This window comes from Anarhichas minor, unplaced genomic scaffold (genome assembly GCF_050575085.1).
Source record: "Anarhichas minor isolate MPS153535 unplaced genomic scaffold, ASM5057508v1 ptg000062l, whole genome shotgun sequence".
Lineage (NCBI taxonomy): Eukaryota > Metazoa > Chordata > Actinopteri > Perciformes > Anarhichadidae > Anarhichas > Anarhichas minor.
The window spans coordinates 9,718,730-9,738,276 of NW_027466508.1; the positions used below are offsets into that span (position 1 = coordinate 9,718,730).

At 39.1% G+C, this 19,547-nt stretch overlaps 1 protein-coding gene across 2 annotated transcripts in view; it reads right to left on the minus strand.

Moving 5' to 3' along the window:
* The window catches only part of LOC142933578 (ephrin type-A receptor 6-like), a 50,115-nt gene extending 34,108 nt beyond the window's left edge, over positions 1–16,007 (minus strand). For both annotated transcript variants that reach the window (XM_076077716.1, XM_076077715.1), the window contains exons 1-2: positions 15,929–16,007; positions 9,404–9,468 (exon numbers count right to left, since the gene is read on the minus strand). In XM_076077716.1, the coding sequence (XP_075933831.1) occupies positions 9,404–9,468; positions 15,929–16,007 (144 nt within the window). The remainder of the gene's footprint in view (positions 1–9,403; positions 9,469–15,928) is intronic.
* Positions 16,008–19,547: the final 3,540 nt, after the last annotated feature.

A 19,547-nucleotide genomic window follows, 5' to 3' on the forward strand; every position in this document is an offset into this window, starting at 1 on the left:
TATATTTAGTCATATTTTAGTGAGGGATCTACTAGAGTTTCAAATGTCTATCTTTAATTAAAATCTACTATTTTTTAGATTTACATATTACTTACTTGATTTGGAATCTACTTTGTTTTTCCAAATGTTCCAAATTCTAAGCACTTTTGCACATTTTTTTCACTGCCTATGCAGCCCTGTGATGTATCAAATAGAAACTTTCAAAATCAAAACCCTGGTTTGTCTCTCTTTTTGGTTATCTTTCTGCGAGTCTAATACTTTTTCCCTGCAACCCCAAAAGAGAAGACATATTTTTTAAGGCACAGCTCAGCCCTTGTGAACCACAAAGTTACACAACCGCAGCATCCGACGTATACTTGGACGTGGGCATTCAGATTCTAGATCTCACCAACCAGTCTCACCAAGGCGCAAAAGACCACATCACAGGAAAGGTTTAAAACTCAGTTTATTATCATATAAATACGCTGAAAATCCAAAGGTGAAATATCTGTGCTCGTAGTGGTTAAGGCGGGAGGGAAACAATCCGTGTTATAGAGGCTGGGAAGAAGAGAGAGCAGTCCAAGGCCAAAGGTCAGCTGTGCTGCAGGTTGCTTGCTTACTCAGAGTCCATTGTCAACTTTACACCTCACTCGGTCGTTCTCACTGAGCCACCACCATGGACAAGCCTGGCAACACTTCAGCCTTATGGAAGCGCAACTCTGCATTCACACTGCACCTTGAGGGGACCCTGGCATGCACACAGAGAAACATAGAAGAATATGAGCCACTTTTGATATTCAAATATTCACTTAGACCTCACATACATACCATGCCAGTAGCTACACAGAGAAAAACGTTTTGCTGCATGTGGAATAAGTATACTCTGTCTATCAAGCAAATTGTAGGCTGTGCACTTCGATGTCCCTTGGTCTCTAACCTAGGGTAGGTCACTCTCTATCCACTTGCTAACTTCAGCTTCAAATTACATTACAGACACTAGTTTGTAGCCACATGCTATAGCTAGTTTCAAATTACAGCAGAAGCAACTATCTTGAAGCTAACTACTTGCTAATGGTAGCTTCAAAAACACAAAAAGCAACTATTTTATTGACAGAATAGCTTCAAATTACACTACAGGCAAATATTTTAAAGCCACTTGCTAACGTTACCTTCAATCTAAACTAGAAGAAACTATATTATAACCATTTGCTCGTTAATTGTTAGCTTTAAATTACAATACGAAAACTGGAAAGACTACAATATTTAACCAACTACTTAATTTTATATTCTTACCTTGAAGTTCAGTCTGTACATTCCTCTTCGTTTGACATGCAGAGAGGGTTCAGAAAGTAACGGTCAAGGAAGCTCATGCTAGAGGCTCGTGTTAGTTTATACATACTCCTCCCCAACAGAGTACATTTTGAAAAGTTCATTGTTTTGTTGGGTGGGTGCATGTTGCCTAAAAAGACGGGCTCGGATTGCATAAATACAAGAAATGTACAATGTCAAGTGTTTTGAACAAATGCAGGTTAATTCAAAACTAAATATAGACTATACATATAAAGAGAGAAATTATATTTTTATTGTTAATATCACAGATTATGTGATTCAACTTTTGCATTTACTCATATTTTTTTGTCCTATTCTTCTCCAAGATAAAGATGACCGAAGCCTTCTCCAAGATTTAAGACGGACTTTCACTTGCCACTACGCTGATACCTACATTGTGAAATTCTGTATTCGTGATTTCTACAAAACGGGATGTTCAATAGGAGAAAATCATCCAAAGCTTCTGTGTTGAATGTGATATGTATACTTTTTCATATTAGAACACACCAACCAACACACACACACACACACACACACACACACACAGAAACACACACCTACAGACACACTGCACAGTCCTCAATTATGTTATATCTTAAAGGTGTTGCACAAAGAGAGACCCAAGGAAGGCAGATGACAGGCAGAGTTGCGTTGTAAAGGAAATTAAAACAATTGAGGTAGAGTGTTTTCAAATATAAATTATTCAATAACACCTTAACCTTGACTTGAGCGTACAGTGCAAAAGCAATTAATCTAATATTAATTAAGCTATCTAAATTAGCTCTATAGACACCCAGTGGCTAATGATTAATCAATCATAATCACTTCCTCTTTCATTCGGAACTCCAGCCAGACAATAATACTGTGCCCGTGCCTTTATGATAAGTGGACTCTGAGGTAGTAATCATGCATATATCATTGCTGTTGGAACTGGAGGAGCAACTTCTTGGTATTTGATCATGATATATTTAATTATATAATCAACATTTAATTCAACTAATTTGTTTTATGGTCACAGCAAGCAGAAACTGTTCTAATGTTCGTATGGGCCAAAAATGTGAACGTATCTTTTTCAGCGCTGTGGTGGTGCTTCGAGCTAAATGCTCATATTAGCATGCTAACATGCTTACAATAATAATGCTAGCATGTTAGTGTGTACTATCTTAGTTTAGCTTGTTAGCATGCTAACATTTTCTAATTAGCAAATTACAGCTGAGGCTGATGGGAATGTCTATAGTTTTTCAGGTATTTGGTCATAAACCAAAGTATTGGATCGGCTGAAACTTTGACCTGATGATGGACCGACATGAAAGGTCAGCGGTTCAATGTTTTTACATATCCTCATCTGGCCGACTGTGCTAGAGGTCAGAAGATCGCCAGAGTCATTAGAATGTATTCTCAAGGGAACTTGGATATTCACAGGTAATCCCATGGCTAAATCAGAAAGCTGTTGAAATATTTCCAGCGGGACCAAAGTGGTTGACCGACTGACAGACCGACATTGCCATCACAGCCGCTAGCATGGCTGAAAATTCAAACGCTCATCTGTGTTCACCAAAGTGAGGATCAGTCTTGTGTTGTACCGTGAGGGCTGTGCAGTGAATTGTCACATGCCAGTCAGCCTGTTATTTCTGAGGTTTTCTGCTAGTGTGTGAAAGAGGAAATGCTTTAGAAGTCACAAGTCACAGAAAGGAATTTGACTTTAAGCTTTAAGACTCACACACTCGAGAGGAGTTTCTTCAACATATGCACTCTATATTTAGTCATTTCAGTGCCCTCCTTACAGTGCAGAAACAGAAACGTTGCATCTTTACAGAAAACAGGCTTTCTGGTTTGCATAAGATCAGCATTAAGTAATTGAAGTTCCATTATGCATACAAACAAGAGAAAATGGTAATTTGTCACTCTGTGTGCCTCTGTGTTCTAAAATGCCCCCTTGGGATGTGGCATGGTTCAGAGCAGAGAAAACAAATGCAAACCCAGAGTTTGAAAGATGAGCTGCAGCCCACGCTCTCTGAGGCGATCAGATATGCACCTACTAATCACTCTGCCTATTAGCCCCGAGCTTAGCAGACTGTAGCAGACAGATACCAGGTTTTGAGTACAAGGTGTGGAACTAATTAATGTATTAAACTAACATTAATATTGCAATATGGGAGTGCAATACCAGGTTCTCTGAAACTGACCTGCTCACTGTTACTTAGTGTGGAGGCGTCCCCTGTGATGAAATACTGAAAACCTTGATTAATGCAAAAAACAATTTTGGGTCTAATTTGTTAGTTTGGCATCGTGACCCTTGAGTTTGTTAAAATGTCCCCACTTGATCCAAAAAGCAATTAAGACACCTCATATTAACACAACGGCACTTACACTACAATTAGACCTGCCCCATATGAAGTGTCCTCTTGACTTTTGCTTGTTTAGGACTCCACGTCCAAAGAGATTTTAACAAAGTTTGCAACACAGAAATAAATGACGACGTTGTCTGCATACAGACGATGATTTAGAAGAGAGAGTGGGAGAATCATGGAAGATCATTATTCGATCTGTGTGTTGTCGCCTGTCTGTCTGTCTTGAATTTGCCATTCGACCCTCATCTACCTGCATGCATGTATTTTATTGTTGTTTAGCTGTGTCTGACTGATTTATATATTTCACATACTCTGCATGCTTTTATGTTTTGTGCCTCTGACATGGATTTTTTTTAGTGTCTAACATATATCTATTTTTACATAGTTATCCCTCATTTTATTTGCTTTATGTGTGTTGACTTTGAGGGCGTCTGTGTTGCATGTCTTGTTAGTACTTGACAATGTATAAGAGTCTCCTGAATGATGATACTACGTATATTAATATTCTCACTTTTTTCATTGTTTGTGCACGCATTGTAAAGCGTCAATATTGTATAACCTTTCAAATGTAATCTTATAATCTGTTTTTAGCTTTATTTTGTAACATCTGCCTCTTGGGACTACAGATGAAAAATAGCCTTTTGGCTAACTCTGGCGCATTTACAGAAATGTTTTTATTAATGTGCACTGTCCCTATCAAACTATCAACTGTCCCACTGTACTATCAAATAAACCAATAAAATAAAATTCCTTCATCGATGATCATTTACTTGAAGAGTTTCAGTCCATCTTCAGACGTAAAGTGGAAAGACACATAGCAGCTGCTCAGTTCCATACGGCAGCTGTGTTAATATAGTGGAGCGGTGCTGAGTGGATTAGCACTTGTGGCTGCAGTGATAGGTCTTATACGTTAAGAGTGGAAGATGCTAATCATGTATGCATGTAGAAAAACATAGAGTTCTCTTGTGTAGCTGATTTAATTTTTTTACACTTGTACTAATGTAACTATATTTTTCTTTCTGATTTGAACATGCATGGTGACAGAAGGTTCTATGAACCGATCAGCTTGTTTGATGCAGGACTGCACAACATATTGCGATTTGTGTTTCAGCTGCTCTTTGAGCCTCTGCAACCTCATTTGCATGCGCTGTGCAAATTTAACACTAATAAAAAATTAAATCCTTTTTGAATCCCTTTTGTCATGTTACCACAGGAGACACACTGTATGGCCATATTAAATGTGATGATCAGCCGACAGTGCCTCTAACTTAATTGACTTAATTGAATATCTCCTACAAATCTAAAAATAAGTTTTCAATGTAGGATTATGATGTCACTTTACTTTGACTATCATTTGCCTTTTGAAAATTGGTCATGAAATGGAAATACCACTATAATTAATCTGTGTTTCTGTTACTTATTTTTAGTTGATTTATTTGTGCCTGTGACGGCTTAAACACAATTGATTAAAAACCAGTATAAAAAATGACGATGCACAATGTTTGACCTGGATGCTGTTGAACACAGTGCAGCCTGCTTTCTCTCATTTCTCCTCTGCGTACAGTTTTTGTCCCCAGGACTCAATGCTGGACAGAACGGCTGAAACCTGTGCATGTAAGTCCCAATATGCCGTTTCCACCTCCCGTTGTGGCTTCAGGGAGGATTCCTACCTCTCAAGAAAAGTAGCATTCTGCATCCTGCTTTGAAAATTGATGATAACAGCTTGTATCAGCCCCCTCATTGACTTCACAGAGACACAAACGAGCCTTCTTCATGTCATTCAGAAGCAGTTGTCAAGCCCTATCATTGTGTAGAGATATTCAGACATTAAAAACTTGTGGTGAATTTCTAACTGTACGTGTTACGATGTGTTTTTTTGGACCATGGCTCCTGGCAGCTTAAGGTCTGCACTCAGCTCCTGACAGAAAACTTTGACAGCCACTGAAGTCGGTCAATGTAAAGTTGTGCTGCAGGTTGTTCATCACTGAAAAGAGGCTTAGATGAAACATGTTCCTCACAGATAAATAGATCGTCTTCTAAATCAGTGATATAGAGACCAGGCTAACTAACAGAAGCCTGTCCCTTCACTAGCGGTGAGGTCACGTGGATCAACCGACTTCAATCAACTTCATTAATAATGAAACAGAAAGAAATTGAATGTAAGTGTCAGTTTATAAAGCCAATATTCAATTAGGTGGTTAAGTTTTTCATTTAGCGTCATCGTGAAATATGTCTTGACCGTTTATTTCTCTGAGAACTTTGCTGGAAGTAGCGCTATAGAAAGTGTGACCAGAACTTTAGATTTATTTCTAAGTTCAACACAAGTCTGCTGTAGTACGTTTTACTTTTGCCTCACACAACGACTGCTCTTCCCACCTTTAGTTGCCTTTCCTCGCCTACTCATGGCTTGTGTGTGTTATTGAACGACACTGTGAATGTTGGCAGTGGGTGAACTGTGAGAAAAGAGAGAGCAAGAGAAAGGGAGCAAAAGAGGTGCCATTTAAAGTGAAGATGTAATGCTAATTCAGTGCTTTAAATGCCGAACAATACTTAGACCCTTCAGTGGAGCTTTTGCATTTGGCCTCAACCTATAAACTACAGTATAGGATCATTTTAATAATTCATACTCACATACTGACACTGGCCAATTACTTTTCGCAATATCACAGAATATGTGAGAAACAGGTTGTGAATACCAACCAAAAATAATACATACATCTGATCATTTATCATCATTATGTGTGGATTTGGATCATCAGTGTTTAAGCTCTAATCACAAAAGCAGTGGACCAAGTTTGTAAAGATGGAAACCCCTAATATTGCCTGTCTCATAGTCAAAAGGACACATTCATCCTTTAAGGCCATATGATTGAAGAAAAGCCCTTAAAGTTCTAATCTTTTTAGTGAAGATGGGTTTATTGACCTTTAATATTTTAAAATTGTATTTGTACAGCCCAATATCATACATTTGCCTCAGCGGACTTTACAATCTCTGCAACATACGACATCTTCTTTCCTTGGACCCTCGCATGGGTCATATACAAATTATAGAGCATGACTTTTCGTGGGTAGAGCTACAAACAGTGCATGAGAACAGCCCGGAGAGAGCTGTCTGGGCAGACACATTGACCATCACTGTCACATCAGCCACTTTTAGCTTGCACAGAAAGCTAAATCTCTCAGTAAACTTTTACCTTGGAAGGAGTTCTCATGGTTACCTGGTTAAACCAATACTACAAAAGCTAGTGTTTCCTCAGCTTAGGATATGATTGACCAGTGAGTCACTTAAAGCCACTTTCAGATGAACTCACTACCAAAAATATTATGGTATTAGTAAAAAGAAAAGAAATCCCATTTTAGGTGAAATTCTACTGTGAGAATCATCGTTTCATAAGTGTTAAAAAAGACATCAGGATGTTACACACACACACACACACCTGTACCTACATTGCACACAGATACTGTCGTGTTACCAACAATGGTGGAGGCTGAGAGGTATGAGGTTTAGATTAAAATAAGACAATTTGTCATTGTCAGACTAAGGGGAAAAGACACAGAGAGGTCTTATGAAAATATCATTAAATCTCTGTAGTAGTAATGAATTATTGATTCGATGTGAATCTGGGTGGTGGCGTCGTGTTTGTGTTCAACCAATTAATGACATTGTTGCTCCCCATAGCAAAAACCTGTGTAGGCAATGTGCAAGGGAGGAGAAGCTGTTGCAATATTGATATTTGGCCCTGAAAATATCTCAGTATTTTGTTACTGGTTTTGCTCCAAAGGATTTATTACACTTTTAATAATAGCCTGAAAGCACAAACAGTCTCGCCACCACCTCGTGTCCCAAATTAGACACAACATCATGGACAAATTATTGTTGTTGCTGGTGGTTGCAGTCGCAGCTGAAATATTTGTAAGAATGAAATCTACAGCATTTTCCCTTCAGGCTTAGCCATGTAAGACTGATATGCTACAATTAAATTAGTTTAATATCTAGACGTTCTAAAGGCTTGATCAACTCTGTATTCATTGCATATAAACATTGTTGTGTGTGTTTAATAAAAAACACCAGCGGAGAAACCCAGAGACTATTAAATCAAGATGTTTGTGTTTTAGGAGATTTATTCTGCCTTTGCGTTTCAGAAATGGTCTCTAAAAGTCTAGTTTGTGTATTCTTATATATATTTTAATTGTGCATTGTTTGTGAAAAGAGTTGATGTAAGGGGGAGCACAGGAAAAATAACTTGATGTTTAAATAGCAATATCCTACCAGTAACATTATGCCAGTATTGTTTAAATTGCTGAACCCATCTGCATTAATAATCATGTTAAAAGCTGTAATAAGGCAGGACCTGCTACGTGCTGTCTGAAGGGTTCATGATGTCAAGCTCAAACTGGTTGTCACTAAAAACATCACAAGAAACTTGTGGAAATCCCGCCTTTTAGGTCTGGAGTGTTTACATGCACACAGTTGATATAAATCCATTTTGTCCTTAATCATATGCAGGATATGATGTTTGTATTGGACATAGAGTAACCCAGTTTTCCATGTCCCTGATCATGCCTTAGTAACTTTATACAAGTGTCTAATCACTCTCTACCGTCTACGGAGGATTTGGAAAAACCGCCTCCGGAAATGGCAGCTCCATTTGCTTTCACTGTTAAATTAAATTAAATATCCATCTACAAACTCGGATACAAATCTTGCAGTATATTAGTGCAGTAAAGTCTCATTCATCCGGTCGTTTGCTCACTTCTTTCCAAACACATACATCTACTCTAAAACCTTATTATTTAGAACACTTCTGCATAAACGGTCTCAGACTTGCGCAGGCGTGCTACTTGTACTCGGAAGTCCAAAGTGTATTAAATAGTGAAGTGCTGAGCTAGCTTTGCTGTTGTTGAACTGGCCATCTACTTCGATTCATCACAAATTTTCTCAGTTTTTTGATCGTTCGTTCACCATGGAGGCATGCGAGAAAAACAAGAATTCATGGAAACACAGGGTGAGTAATTGATATGCAAATGCTCATTTTGGGAGAGAAGCATTCCTTTAAACAGCTTTTCATTCAAATGAAGCAAAGCTTAAGTCTTTCAGCTCTCTGCTGTGTTATGCTTGGTGCTTCCTTGTGTCGGTGAGGTCAGGGCCTAGACGGCAAACATCAATGCTAATCTACGGTCACATAATAATCCATTCCACGTGCCTCGGCTGATTGAGATGATGCCCATGTTGAAGGAAAGCATTAAAAGACTGTTGAAACATTTAATTGAAACTCGGACATCTTCAAAATAGTTCACTTTTCAACCACATGGTTTTAACCATATAGACATTTTTGACCAACAAATCACCAAATGGATGGCACATTGGTCTGATTACTGTCAGGAAGGTTGCCATGTAAAATATGTAACCAGCTGGTTATGTTTTTAATGAGACCCAAGGTCCTTTCTTCTGCTTGTATCTGACTTAAGCACAACATTTTAACAACATTGACTACTCAGGCTGAAGGGCTCAGTTTTGGAAAGAAAGGGTTGTAGATCCGGTTAGGACAGTTTGGAAGTTCAGGTCTAAAATATTCTCAACTTAATGAGTACATTTGGTACATCAAACCTTTTCATTTAATTTGTGTGTAAATTATTCAATTTGCTAACTTGTTTTACTGGTTATATTCAAGTTTGTATCGATGTATATAGAGTAAGTTTGTTCAAAAGCCCCAAACTGCTTAAGAAATGCTAATGTCACTCACCCCATTGACAGGATAGGTCTTCCAGTCCAGCTCTCCTAGCACTGTCGTAGTGTCCAACAGAACCACTAGAGAGAGAGAGAGAGAGAGAGAGAGAGAGCGGGGCAAAATAAAGTCATGTAAAATGGTGATGAAAAGTTGGAAGAACGACAGTTTAAGCACAAAGAGTGACAGGAGAGAGCAGAGAGGGGAAGAGAGAGAGAGCGAGAGAGGTTGGACAGTGAATTTGAAAAAGAAGAGAAATGGAGGTGACAAAATGGGAAGAGAGCAGACAATAGTTATCAAGCTGTCAATGAGGAGCTGACAGAGCAGTAAAGCCCTTATCAGATCCAACCACCTATGAACAACAGCTCTTAGGAAAGTCCAGGACAACACCAACACTAACACAGATCCGCCCTCCATCTGGAAGTCTGGGTGATTAGTACTCTGCCTCTCAGAGGTCAGGAGTGTTCTGTCTTCATGACATCAAAGATAAGTCAGAGATGAATAAAGGGAAAGATAAAGGACAAATACAGCAAACCTTTATGAACAGTATCATATTCTTCAGAGAACTGAAGTTCCCGCTTGAGCCAATTGATATCATCCTGTCACGTGATATAACAGCCCGAGATTGTGTAATTTTGAATCATAAAGCTTCTCTTGGCGGCAACTGCCCTGTGTAGCTGGTTGAGATTAGACGTTAGGGTCAGGATGGCTCATTCTTCGGGGCATAGTACTTGAACAAATCGGGATTCCGGTACCTTGCACGAGCATAAAAGCCTGGCCAATCGTAGCATTTGAATGCTACGCAGGGTTTATCTTGCCAAGATAAGAAGGGGGTTTCATAATTATGCCCTAAAAAGTACGCCCATATTGGATGATTCCTCACAATTTAGGTCCAGTTCCAATTATCAGTGCCAATGCTGGAAGTAGTGTAGGCTATATACAGCAAGGCAATAAAGCACAGTGTGGAGGTGAATGGACGTATGGCAAGTCTTTCATTCAGGAGACCAGAGGGGTTTTTTTTCCGTCACAGACCTTCATTTAGCATTTGATGTTTTATTAATTGTTATGATCGTGCCCTAAACTAAACCACGTGGCAGAAGGTAAAACAAGACAAGACATATATTATAATAAGGCACGCTCACGCTCACTTCAACCATACTTGCATTTTGGGTTAAGCGTGTGTTCACACCAGTCTGCCTTATGTCGACTTTAGACTGAACAATATCCGCCCAACAATGGCAGACTTGGGGTATCGCTTATTTTATCCAGTGAATGTGCATTAGTGGAAAATAAAAGACTCGGCGACTGGGACACTTCCAACCAAAAGGCCTAGTTTTGCAACTTATACGACGTCACCTCTGATTGGTCCAGGTCCAACGTTTACGTCCGATATGTCTTGAATGTATCGCTCTGATAGCCAATCTGAATTTTAAAAACTATAATCTAATCTCAGCATCAGTGTTTGGTGGTGTTTTTGTTTGATCATGTTAACAACTTTGTTTCTTTGCGTGCAACCGTGAGCACATTGTCCACATACAAGTGTGACAATCTAGAGCTGTCTGCACTCTGGTCACGGCTCAGGCATGAGGAGAGCCATTATCTGGCCCTTGCTGAACCCCCTGAGCCAATTTCATATGATGAATGTGCAATTTCCTTTGTCTCCACACAGCCAGTTAATTACAATCTCTATCGATAAAGTGCGTCCCACTTCAGCGGTCGACACTACAGACCAAAGAGTCACATCTTCAGACGACCTGTCACTCCCGACATTGCCAAATCTGGATTAATTCAATGCCGTTGCACTGTTTTAAGAACAAGTCAGCTCACCAGAGAAGACACAATTTGATGAGACTAAATGAACCCCTTCAGTATTTACAGAGACTTCATTAAGCCTTGATCCCCTGCTGGTAATTAAGGGCAGAAGTATAATAAGATGGCCTCGTTTCTGTTTAAAAGGAGGACGTGGAGAGAGGGAGGGAGACAGACTGCAAGACAGACAAAGAAAGAGAGATATTGATTTCTGACAAAATTACAAAAACAATCTTTCATAATCATGAGAAATGTTCCATAGCATGTTTGACAGTGGCAAACTTTTCCCACCAACTCCCTTCACTGTCTGTCCGTCCCTCTCATACACACACCCAAACACAAGGTAATGTAGTCATAACATAATTGAATTCCTGCAACTGTAGGAGCCAGGAAATAATAGATGACCCAAGACCATAGTGCTGAATTTGATACACATATTTTCTCACTCAAAGCGCACACACACACACACACACACGTATGCCGACGAGTATTTATCAGGAGGACAAATCACATTACTCTTGTCTGGGTATTGTGTCTGGAAGCATAATAATCCGCAACCTTTCTATAGGACCATAGGAAGAGTCACATTTTTGAATATGGGCACAAATAATCTATATAGCAGTAAATCGCAACAGTTTCTCTTTTGATATCTCGTCGATATCTACGCTTGCTGAGTGAGGTGTTCAGTACAAATGAATCCTAAAGATGAGCTGAGTGTATTCAGTTGCTAAAAGCTCACTGAAAACCACCACAATCACAACGTGGTAACTCTCCTGTAGGTGGTTGTTGAGCTATTAATCTTAATAACTTGCATAGGCCTAGTTTTGAACCAAACTGAACAAAAAAATGTGTACCAGAAACAGACTAAACATACGTAGTACCTGACACTGAACAGAAACAAAGTCACTGTTAACGTCACAATGACTCCAGTGTCCCTACAGAAAACCACAACTTGACTCTTTTAAGATTTATTTTTGTGTGCAGATTAAACAAACAAGATATGATATGATTATTAGTGAGCTTTAGAGGGGCTGGTGGCCAGATGTTTTAGCTACTGAGAGAATCAGCTGTTTACCCCTTCTTCCAGTTTTTATGCTAAGCTAAGATAACATCTCTTGGCTGCAGCTTCATATTTACCATATGACATCAATTTTCTCAGTTAACTCTCAGTATAACAAACAAATAAATGTTGTTCCTTAAGTGTCAAACTATTCCTTTAAGGAAGGGTTTCATCTTCTTTGTTTGGTCTATTATTTTACCTTCACATTGTGGTAGATTTCTTTGACTTATGATTCCCACCACTCTTAGTAAATACAAACATTTTGTTGTGCAGTGGCACTACATGTGTGATTTCTCTATAAAAACAAGCCTCACCACCTGTACATTCAGATCTCTTCACTACACAGCCTTTATTGAGCAGTTGTTTTCTGAAAATTGCTGCGTGTGTCTGTGGGTGACATCTGACTAAAGTTGGGAAAAGTTTCCTATATATCTTCCCTGCAAGTGGCTCATGAAGACTCAAGAACTAGGCATTAAGTTAGAATCCTAAATTATTGAAGTATTTGGCTGAGGATATTCAAGCAGACAAGCACTTGGCTGAGATCCCTCAGAGAGACAGACATTTCTATATTTTTTTCAGTTTCCAGGATGTGGTTTCAGAAAGCCATTGGGAGAGCAAGAATCATTATTTTCTATATGAGATGGTAATAAAAGTCGACAGCAGCATCTAATTCAGATGATGCTGCATGCATCCTTGTATTTAAAGAGGAAGACATCAATGCTACTGATGTGTCGGGATGAACTGTTGCAGTGATGCCAGAAATACATACTACATAACAAAGAAATGTTTAAGTGTTTAGTCGATAAGTGATTAGCTGTTTAGCAAAAATGGCAGTTTAGGTAATGGATTCATGTGTGAGCCATTTATCGAGAGAAAATACCAAGTATTTGCTGTTGACAGCCTCTACAGATTTGCTTGTGAACTGAATGCCTTTCAGACAAACTCCTCCCCCAAACAGCAGGTGTCCAATCATAGCTCAGGAACTGTAACTAGGAGTTTACACTCCAATCAACGAGATAGCCTTGTGCCAGACACAGTGATTACTGTAATATACAGTGATTACTGTAATATACTGCAATATGACCAATAAATACCTTGTTATATAAAAACATCTCATTTCTGTCACTTTCTCACAGTCTGAGGGGACATACACAAACAAGATTTTCTTTTTTTAAATTAGAGTCATCATATACACATACATGAAATTTAACTTCTGCATTTAACCCATCCCTAGCTTATTGGGAGCAGTGGGCTACTGAGAAGCGCCTGGGGTTCAGTGTCTTGCTCAGGGACACTTCGGCACAGGACATGTAGCAGCCAAGGATGGAACCGCCGACCATGCGGTTCCATCCAGACAACCCTCTCTACCCATTGAGCCAAGTGGTTGACATTCATTAACAAACTCACACACACATACACACACACGTATACATTTGATTTCACTATATTTTAAACTCCTCACGTTGCCGTTTTTTTAAAGTTTCCCCTGTGTGCATCCCCTCCCCTTCAAGCCTGTCACCACCACAGGCAGACAGGCATCCTGTTGGGAAAACTGAGCACACACACACACACACACACACACACACATGCACACTCACACCAAACACACACAGGCACAAGACACAGAAAAATTAAGTGAAGGAGACTTTGACATTTGGCTAGTGAAAGGGTTCCTGTTGTCTTTGAAAATGTGTATCCTAAACATTAAACATTCAGGAAGGAATATTAAACTGACCTCTGCAAATGTGCAAAGTGGAAGATGTCAAGAACAGATTCCATTATGATAATGTATGATATGAGTACGGCTGAGGGGAAATGAAATGATTATGTCCTGTTTCTCATATACATGCAACTGCACACTGCCCATGTGACAGAAATCTGTTATATTTTCATCCAAGAATGTATGGACCCATAGGAGACAGAGCGGCAGAAATAGGCAACTCATAAGCATCAGTATAGCTGGCAGAGTATGCCAGAGGCTGACATTTACAGTCTGTGGTGCCTATAGCAATGTTTCTGTGCATTCAGACTTTGCAGGTGAAGTATAATGTCAGAGCCTCATCCATAATTTGGCTGATTTAGCTCAGAGTCTGTAACAGCTCACAGAACCTATAGGTCTGATTTATTTTGCTTTTTGATGCTGTAAATGTGTTTCTCAGTGTGTGTTCATTGGAATCCAAAGCAATTGATTACATTTTTAAGATGAGGTTTGATTCGGTTGAAAACCTTCTGAAACATGAGTTCCACTGACATGTTTAGACTTTTAATATGTGCTCTAAATTTCACAGTATCGGTAGGACTGCAGATATAGCCACTGAAAAAGGCCACGGAATTCACACACACATAAATGGGTTTTAAATGGGTTTTTTTGTATAAAATACAGCAAAGTTAATATATTTTCAGATCGAATGGCTTGAAAAACTTGCAAGAGAACATCGATATGTTCAGTGTTTTAAAGATTTGTGTCGTATGACACACGGTATCAATGATTGGATTAGATTAGATCTAGAACCAAGACTGCCATCTTGGTTAAGGCAACACATTTAGAGGCTGAACAATGTATAAATGTGTTGTTGTTTTTTTGACACATTCAAAATAAGATTGATATATTTTGAGAGAAAAGTAACTACCACATGATAATCACTGGCTAAAATGTGTGTTGTAATCTATATATTATCAATGAGTTGGAGTAGAGACAGATCAACTGAGCTCTTGCTAAAAACAAGCGACTGACATATTTTAGTTAATGTTCATGTCTAGGCTGTACATCTTTAGATGTGCAGTATTTGTAAAATCCAGAGTCAAATGAATCTATTTTGAGACAGACTAACTGTACAGTATTAATACTGCCATGTTAAGTCTTTCAGAGATGTGTGTTGTAGCCAACACAGTATCAGTGATCAGGACAACAGTTCAATTTACTGAAACCAAGACTGACATCTTTTGGTTTAGCCAACATTAGGAAGCTCTGCATGAATACATGTGTTTTTGATACATTCAGAGCCAGACTGATATATTTTAAGAGACATTATCATTACTGCCATGTTCAGTCCTTCAAAGCGGTGTTGTGTAAGCTATCAGTGGTTAGGGCAGATGAGTCTACTTAAACAAAGGCTGGCATATTGGTTCAGCTCAGAAAGGTCCATTTAGATTGTCATGCTGTGCATGCATGTTTCAATGTGTTTTCTGTTGTTGTTGTTGTTGTTGTTGTTGTTGTTGTTGTTGTTGTCTGACATTTAAAGCTAAAACTAAGGGACTTACTCAGTTTGGTTCAACCAACAAATTGACATTGGAGGGATATAGAAAAACACCTGAAGAAAAACACATTAGTCAGTCAGGTGTCATTTTATTATCTAATGTACAAAATAGAATCACCTGTGAAAAGATTACACCACTACTCTTCATGGCACCAAAGACCAGTGAAGGTATGTCAAATATGCTTAGTGTGTTGAAAGTATTTAACAAGTGAGACAAATGTTCTGGTTGCAGACAGTTTTAAGAAAGCATTGCAAAACATCAAGTTACTTTGGGTTTTGCGGGTGAACGTGCGTGTGTGAGCAGAGGATCCGTTCTGTTTGGGCAAAAAAAAAAAAATGCTTTAAAATGGTTCAAATATTTAAATTGGTGCATCCACGCTTGCTCCAAGTCTGTGGTTCGACGCTCTTTGTACTCACCTTGGTTTGTGGTTCCCGGGTCCGACAGGATACTTCTAAACAAGAACAAAAACACAAAGTATTTCCCACCGGAGCACATCGTTGAGTCAGACACAAATGCGCTCTGAACTAAAACGCTGCACAGACTCCTAAATAGATCCCCAAGATGAAGAGGGAAGGAGGTTTCATGTAAGAGGCAACTGAAATCTCCCCGCGGTATCCAGACTCGGAAGGTGACTCTCGGATCCACACGAGTTCTTATTTAATTATTTGTCAGCCATCCCGAACCCCTCCATGTGGACGCAAGCGACCAGACGACAAAAACAGCCAGCCATACCGTACGAAAAACCCGACGGCTTGAGCTGTTGCAAGTTAATACAATACATAGAAGAGTATTTGTCTGGAAACACGGGCAGGTCGGCAGGTGCAGACTATCCCAAACTGTCCAAAAGCGAACTTCCTGCATGTGCGTTTGTGGTAAAGTCAGTCAGTTTGTCTTTAATGCCTTGAATTTCATGTTTTTATCCCAAAACGAGAGAGAGAGACGGGGAGAGAAAAGGGGAAAATCCCGGACTTCCTGCCGCACTTTCAGCCAGTGCGCACTCAGTGTCTCTGTAACACTGCGTGCATATCTCTCTCTCTCTCTCTCTCTCTCTCTCTCTCTCTCTCTCTGTCTTCTAGAGGACGAATGCTCTTGCGCAAGCCAATTTTTTTTTACCTCAAGTCCGTGCATGCAAATCTAACTTGGTCTTTGTGGTATTTCTCACTTGACAGACGCTGAGGAGATGGGAGGAAATATGAAGCCATTATTGAAGTCGGTGTATCCCATCTGTGCCATGATGTAGGTTACCTGCATTGGACTATGTTGTAGGAATAGTAATGTGTCTAGGCCAGTTTCTATTTATGGTGGCAGGGGAGGAAGGCGAGCAGACAAATAGAGTACAAGTTGATATGGGACCTGGTGGGTTGAAGGCGCACACACCTACACACAAACACACACACACACACACACCTACACACACATACATTCATTCATTTACATGGTCCTGCAAGTCACTTCATTGTTGTTAGTGAAAATTTAAAGCAATAATCTGCTGCCCGTTCATGTAGCGTAACGTAATGTTCCTAATGCTCGCCAACATGAATTGGTGCAGCACAACAGTGGTTCATTAATATTATGCCGTTTCTGAAGACTGTCATATTACTTTTATATTGCTGTTGTTTTTTTGCAGGAATATATTGCACACAAAGTGATGAATAATACACAGGATTCCCATTTTAATCCTTTAAAGTGCTGACATTACGTATTGCGTTATGGTTGATACTTCTCGAGGGTACCTGCTCATTATGACGAACCTTGACATTGTAATTGAGCTTTAGTAAAAGCATGTCCTGAAGATTTTCATCTTTGCTTCAACCTATCCTGACTAATGGCCTGTGAGCTTTAATCTGTAACACAATAGTGAAGATGATTGTTAATAGTCCACAGGGAGAAGGTGTAATGACCCTTTTGCTTTCAGAATCACAGCTCTGCTCTTGGAGGAAAAAGGTGCTGCTCGGACTGATGGGTTAAATCAGTCACTCTTTAACTGTTTGAGTGATATTCATATTGACAATGGAATTGCAGCATTTAGGTAGGGCAAACAATTCAACAATGTTAAGCATGAGGTTGCTGACTAGAAATGCTATCTCCTGTATGTTGTTTATGGGCTTGAACAGAAAAGAAATGTTGCAGATACTGTACACAGCGAGTGTGGATGTCTGGGTTGCTTGCCCTGTGCAGACACCAAGTGAGTTACCAAGATGATTGCTAAACCTAACTTTGTTTCCTTTTTGGGCTGCAACAGTTTTAACGTTAATGTCATAGTGAACCATTTCCTGGAGGCCAAACTAGCATGTCTACCAAGTTGGTGCTGGCCTTCGGAAATGGGCAAAGTAGCCATTTTAACTTCTGAGTTGGCTTAATTTCTCAGCAACGGAGGTTGCCACTTGCCTTTAACCCAGGTTGTGAAAAATATAGTCATCTTTGAGTATATCGCAAATGTTAATTTTCAAAAATGACTTTTCATTGCCTCCCTGAGTAAAGTTTTCTCAGACAGTCTTTTTTGGAAGCTTGGAAACCTGTCTGTTTGTTGATACAATGTAAAATAAGATAACAGTGTACACTCCTCAGTGTACACTGAGAATACCACCGCATTTCAGCACCATGGACAGCAGAGGAGTTTGCCTCTGGGATATTGTTTTTTGATGGGCTTGGTTGAAAAAATAAAGTCTTAGTCTGTTCAGACATTCACCTACATTATAAGTACTTGTTTGCAATCTGCTTAGCACAGACGTATTAGTCAACTAGAAATGTGTTTTCCCCTACTTCCAAATATTTAATTTGATCTAAATTAAAGTGTTCTGCTTTTGCTGCTTCAGGTTCCGGGGCAGTTTCCATTCCCCATCAATCTTTCCACTCTGCTAAAATTGGCAGGATATGATGAAGACAAAAAGTGGGAATAGATTTTGGAATGTATCCTTACAGCATTATTTTGTTTAAAATTCCCAGTACAAGACCATATAACAACTGAAAATGACCATATTTTACCCATTTATTTGGTTGGAAAACTTTTGGAACGATTGACTGTACTCACTATAAGCTGACCACAAGTCCCCCCTTGTTTTATGTATTTACGTTTTCATAAATGTTCCTCTCCGCTGTCTCTCTTAGACCTACAGTTTTTGATTTTACCTCGTGTCTGTGTCAGCTACTGAGTCTCTGTTTATTAACCCTAAACACACATTTGGCTCCTTCTGCCTTTTGTATTAGCGGTGTTGTTTAGCGTTTAGCTTTCACAAAGTGAACATACAGCCATTACACTTATAGACAAAATGGGCTGCAGTACATTCAACTTTTACAATATGGCTCTGGACAAAAGCTTCTGTCAAATGAATGAATGCAAGTAAATAACATGTAGCTCTTGGCTGCAGAGTAGGTCATTTCCGAACATCCAGTAATGGTCAGTACTGGAAAATGTGTTTTTAGAAATGCAAATCCTCTTGGAAGGCCGTTGTCTATACTCTAATGTATCCATCTAAGATCTATAATGCAAACGGGTGTCTTTGGATCCCTGCTGAGGGGAGAAGGTTAACAGGGATAGTGCTCAGCAGCTGCATTATGTGTGGACTACCCACCAATTCGTTTAATGACTAATGGTGAGTAAAGGGCTTCAGCTTTCAATCAAGGTCTAGAATTACAGTATATTTGTCATGTCAAAGAGCTGTGGCAATAGAAAAACATAAAGGTGAAAAATGAATACGGGAATCATTTCATGAATTAAACTTTGTTTGAATCTTCTAATTTTATAATTAAGTTTATTTTACTCGAATTTTCCTGTTTGTGTCAATAAATACAGTTGCCACAATACATTACAGTAAAGGAGCAGACAACAATAAACTATAATGAATAGCTGCATGCTGTGGGCTTGAATAGATTATTTGCATGAACAGGAAAAATTTCATTTGAGAATATAAACTTGTAGGCCAAGTCATAATCGTTAGATTTGATTATATAATTTATCAAAATGTGTTTGTACATTATTTGTGAGATAAACTGTACACAGTTAAATCTTTACGCTGCAGTCATTTATACATGTAA